This window comes from Sinocyclocheilus anshuiensis, unplaced genomic scaffold (assembly GCF_001515605.1).
Source record: "Sinocyclocheilus anshuiensis isolate Anshui unplaced genomic scaffold, SAMN03320099.WGS_v1.1 scaffold968, whole genome shotgun sequence".
Lineage (NCBI taxonomy): Eukaryota > Metazoa > Chordata > Actinopteri > Cypriniformes > Cyprinidae > Sinocyclocheilus > Sinocyclocheilus anshuiensis.
The window spans coordinates 747907-753274 of NW_015549636.1; the positions used below are offsets into that span (position 1 = coordinate 747907).

Sequence of the window (5368 nt, forward strand, 5' to 3'; positions counted from 1 at the left end):
TCCCACATATCGGCTCTGTCTGCAGAGCAGGTGGGTGGAAACCTTACAGAGAATAAGGAAGCAGAAATGTGAGAGAGACCGATGGGGGGGGGGTGCTTATGATGACAACTTAAACTTGCATTGATGCATCTGGCAGATGCTTTCATCCAAAGCAACTTAAACAGCATTCAAGGTTCACATTTCATCAGCTCTTGCTCTCCCTGGATTGTGATCTGATCTGGTTTTTCTCTGAATATCTGAACCAGAATGACGGCCGCCACCACCATCACCACCATCTTCATCACTCTCTGTCTGATCTCAGGTCAGTTCTTTACTGGTCAAATAATATTTTATATCATATGGCCCGGGTTGATTATATAATAACCCAGAGCAAATTAACTTGTGTTTGGCAGGCCAGGTACTTTGTTTTAAAGTGATTGGCTGCACTGGAGGGAGTGTAATGTTCAAGTGCATGTATAAGTCTGATGAGCAACATAACGCAAAACCCCCGAACCAGAGAGAGCCTAATGATCAGCATAAAGGAAAGTATTTCTGCGGAAACAGAGACTGTACGACAGGAATCAGTACTGAGACTCAGCGCCGCTGGGATTATAATGAGAGATTCGCTCTGTATGACGATGAAAACAGCAGATTCTTCACAGTGTTTATCAGGCACCTCAGCAGAGAGGATGATGGGAAATACACATGTGGAAACAAGCAGAAATGGAGTCATGATGTTGAGTTAGTGGTGAACAACAGTACGTATGATACTTTATAACTTACTACAGTAATTATTTCTACTATAGCACAATTTAAAGGTGCACTACGGAAGACTTGGTGACTGTGCAAGTACATAAGTCATGATTCACAACAGTAGCTTACAATAATGATTCATAATTTGAGCTGTTGAGACAGGAAAAGTTCAGCTTTACATCATGTCATTCCTACAAACTTACCTGTTCAGATTATGTTTTTTCTGGATATATGCCTTGCAGGATGTACATTTGTCTGTCAATATATCTTAATGAAGAATGACAGATCTGCTCTGATCACAGGCAACCATAAATATACCTAAAAACAAGAATTACAAAAAAATTAACTGCAAGAAACATGACACTGTATCTGTCAAACAGAGATGGCGATAGAGAGGCCAAAGTTCCCTGTAGTGCACCTTTAATAATAATAATAATAATATTTTAAAATTTCCGTGCATTTCACAATGATTTATTTAAATAATTTTCAGCGTCTTCTTCTTGTGGGACGTCTGTTATCCAGACTGCATATATTGGTCAAACGATCACTTTCAGTTGTGAATATGACCATAAGTTTAAAAAACACACCAAAGTCTTCTACAGAGTGAAGGGAGATCCTGTGCTTGTGCTGAACAGCTCTCAATCATCTCAATCATCTGAAGAGAAGTTCATCCTGACTGACAGACAGAAAGATCACTTTACTGTGACCATCAGAGACATTTCTGCAGCGGAGCGTGGAGTTTATTTATGTGGAGTGGAGAGAGACGGATCTGATAAACCACCTTCAGAAACATCAATTACTCACATAACCTTCATTAAGGAGATTGAGCTGAATGTTTCTAGTGAGTTTAGCTTCATTTTAATGAAAAAAGTCCTTATCAATTCTCCAAATAAGAAACGTAAATTGCACCTGACTGTTAATAATGTAATAAATAAATCTTGTCTTGCAGGTCAAATAACTTCTGTCCAGGTTGAGGCCTACATCAGTAAAGCAGTCTTCATCACGTGTAAATTTCCACAAGAATTCATAGAAAACAAGAAATTCATCCAGAAAGATTCATCACAGAAGATCCCTGTTGATGAACAGAATCAGTGGGTCCCTCATGATAAAGTGCTCATGTATGATGATACCAGTGAAGGAGTTTTGAAGGTTTTTATCAGAGATTTAACAGCAGCTGATGAAGGAACGTACAGATGTGGAGTGAATACCGCTGACGATCATCTGTTCACTGAGATCACACTGATAGTCAATCGAGGTATTTTTATTAATATTATTATTTCAAGGGGTGTAGGCACCTATTGTTATTGTTAGTGTTCTTATTCTTCTTTCGCTTACGAGACTCTGGCAGAGCTGCCTGTGGAGAAGTTGTGAAATTTGTCACAGATAAAAGGACAGTCTCAACATTAACCACAGTAAATGTGGAGTCTGTAACTCGATCCATCTAGCACCAAGAACTGTCCGATTGCATTAAGAAGAAAAAAAAGAAAACTTTCTGCCATTTTAATTTACCAAAACCTATTTTTTCAAACCTTTCCTAGACAGTTTATCTGATTTTCACCAATATTGGCTCAGATCATTATGAGACCATGTGGATAAAAATTAATTATAAGCTTTCTGATAGACCCAACTAGAGCCCTTCGAGGGACTGTTTTCTTGCTCCTGCTACTCCCGGCTCCCACTGAATTTCTGACCATTACTGCCTGATCCCACGATTTTTGATTCCACTCCTGCAAACATTATAATATTGAATATAATTTTCACGCATCAGGGAGCAGCTATTAATATGCAGGATTTTGAAATGGCGTTTGAATGAGCACTCGCTGTTCACTTTCACGTTTGATTTTGTGATCACGCACACTCTGTGTAAAGGGAACACATTTTACAAGATATTTCTCTTTATCTTATTTCTCCATGGTCTGTCAGTCATCTCTGCTTACTCTCGAACCATGATCAGTCAAATCTGACTCCTGCAGCTCCTGTTGGATGTATGTTTTTTCCACAGAATTGGGATACTTTTACACTGTTGCCGTGGGTTGGTCTTTTTCCCCGTGGGTTGAAGGTTTCAAATATAGCATGAAATACAATTGACATGCAATATTTGAAATGCTTGTATTGAAAAAATTACATTCTACCTATGATAGAACTGTGCTAGGTTTCGTTAAGGCGGGCCACTGGTAAGAAGCCTCTGAGCTGTGTTTATGACCAGTGTGCATAACAGTGACTACAAAATAAGCCTAGGCAATAAAATGGTATCTGTATTTATCGACAGTACACCTTCATCGATAACAATGAAAATGTTCAATATAGCGCACGATGTAGGCACAGAAAGCACACACAAACACATGCTGAAACGAGTGCTGTGCCTGCCTGTGATGAGTATATTGTGAATAAAAAAAATTAATATTAGTCTAATTTAAAATAAAATGTGTTTTTGAATGCAAAAACGGTGCAATTGAATGTTGGGTGTGCGTCTGTGTGTCTATCCAGTTGAACCCACGAGACGCTACTGCTGCGGTATTAATTCAAAATATTAGAGAAATATAGAAGCTCAATGCGGAGAAGATCTTGATTAGGTTAAAACTAAAACCAAGCTATTTGTTGTTTGTCTTAATAAATTGGGTCAATTAAAAATACAGTGGTTAAATTTAAATTTTTTTAAAAATTGCTATTGGTTTTAAAAACGGTTATAAAAATGTCAATAATTATCGATACCGGACGATATGAAACATTATATAGTTGATTTATTTTTTAGCTATATTGCCCAGCCCTACTATAAAATATGTATTTTAGGTATGGAAACAACATATTTTGAGTTTTTATATTTATGGTCATTGCACTACATTGGGCTGTATCTGACTGGCAGTTTTGTCACGAAGATCTGGCAACCCTGGCTGTTATCAGAGCAGACACTTTCAGTTAAAGGGGTCATGACATGAGAAATCAAATTTGCCTTGAGGAACAAGTGGATTAGTTTATTTTTAATGGCATACTGGATCGTGATCAGAGCGTTTTGTTTTGTAAACGAGGCACAGTGTCATGGAGAGTTCACAAAGAAACGTTTGTTGAAAGATAAAGCCATACTAGATCTGACTGCAGCTGAATCACAATCCATAAGTCAATTATTTCATAATGCTTTGTCTGATATCATATATTTAATTGTTTTTGTTTGTAGTTGATCATTTTCATGCATCAAGCGAATCAGCTGCTGTTATTGGTGAACGTGTGAAACTCAGCTGCAGTTACCCTGAGAAACACGAGACCATCAAACACATCTGCAAAGAGAACAAGAAGAAGAAGAGAACACCAAAAAATGTCCAAGAAATATTTTTTTCATTGTGCCACGCCGTTTCATAGCCACGCCCTATTTTGGAGCTCCCACCCCGTTTTGGAGTTCCCGCCCCCCATTTGGAGATCTCCAGGCTGCAGTTATACCCTTCTCATTCAATGACTCACTAAGACAATGATTTGCCCTACACCTACCAGCAGTTTTAGTGTCATTTCATTTTAGCCGAGGGGTTGAGAGAGTTTTTATTTTCAGATGTGATTGTAACAATAGTTCTGGAAATGCGTTCGAATAATGGATTATGTAAATAATCTATTAAGTGTGAAAAAATGATATAACATTGTTAAATATAACAGGGACAATAGTAATTACTTTTACTAGTAATTTAGTCAAAGTAATTGCAGTCGCACTATGCACAATGTTTTTGACAATCCCTTTGTGTGATTTCAGGCTTTTCTGTGACAGCTGCGGTTTCTGTGGGTTTGATCCTGCTGGCTGTGTGTTTAGTGCTGGTGTTGTTCAAAATAAAACACAGCAGCAAACATGGTGAGACACAAAAACACACTACTGAACATTTAATAAACCTGAGTTTCTCTGCTGGTCAAAAATACACACGGCTAAAATCATCTCCCATTTTCTTTCTCTTGTTCGCACACAGACGTCATCTCATCAGACAGAAGAGAGACGGGAGATCATGAAGCTGTGAGTTTCAGAACTGATCTGTGCTTCGACATGGGAGATAAGTTGGTATGCTGTAGCTTTTAACTAAGTGTTTATGTTTGGGGTGTTTTACTTTTTGCAGGCTCAAGAGGAGATTCAAGTCTCAGATCCTGAATCAACTCACCTCTATTCGACAGTACAGTCCTCCACATCCCCCTCTGATGGGCTCCTGTATGCTGCTGTCAGTTTCCAGAAGCATGAAGAGTCTCGCAGCGATACTACAGTCAGATTCAGAAAAGAGGAGACTCACTGTGAATATGCATCTGTCAATCACAGTATCACACCAAAAAAATATTAGCACTGGATTTGTGTTTTTATACACAACTAGAACCAGTCACTGAGAATAATGACTGAGCCGCTTGTAACAATGATTCAGTTTCATTGAGCAAGTTATTGAGCAGTCAGCGACATCTACAGGTCACTGTTGGGAAAGAAGCTGAAATGTTTCTCTGTGACAGAAGGGAATATTGAATTCTATGTGAAATGTTAACTGAAGACATAACTTTTTTTTTTTCCTTTCATAAAAGCGTCTTTAATATTTGGAAGCATCAGTTTGCCAGAAGAGAAGCATTAGGTTATGAACATTAAGACAATCTTTGATGAGTGCAGGTGTGCAAGAAAATATTTGTAATG

General features: G+C 38.2%; 1 protein-coding gene across 1 annotated transcript in view; it reads left to right on the plus strand.

Annotated features, from left to right (window-relative positions):
- The first annotated feature begins 246 nt into the window (after positions 1-246).
- The window catches only part of LOC107659762 (polymeric immunoglobulin receptor-like), a 6174-nt gene continuing 1052 nt past the window's right edge, over positions 247-5368 (plus strand). The window contains exons 1-7 of the mRNA XM_016448792.1: positions 247-301; positions 393-737; positions 1223-1573; positions 1682-1987; positions 3905-4044; positions 4674-4717; positions 4818-4986. Of these exons, the coding sequence (XP_016304278.1) occupies positions 247-301; positions 393-737; positions 1223-1573; positions 1682-1987; positions 3905-4044; positions 4674-4717; positions 4818-4986 (1410 nt within the window). The remainder of the gene's footprint in view (positions 302-392; positions 738-1222; positions 1574-1681; positions 1988-3904; positions 4045-4673; positions 4718-4817; positions 4987-5368) is intronic.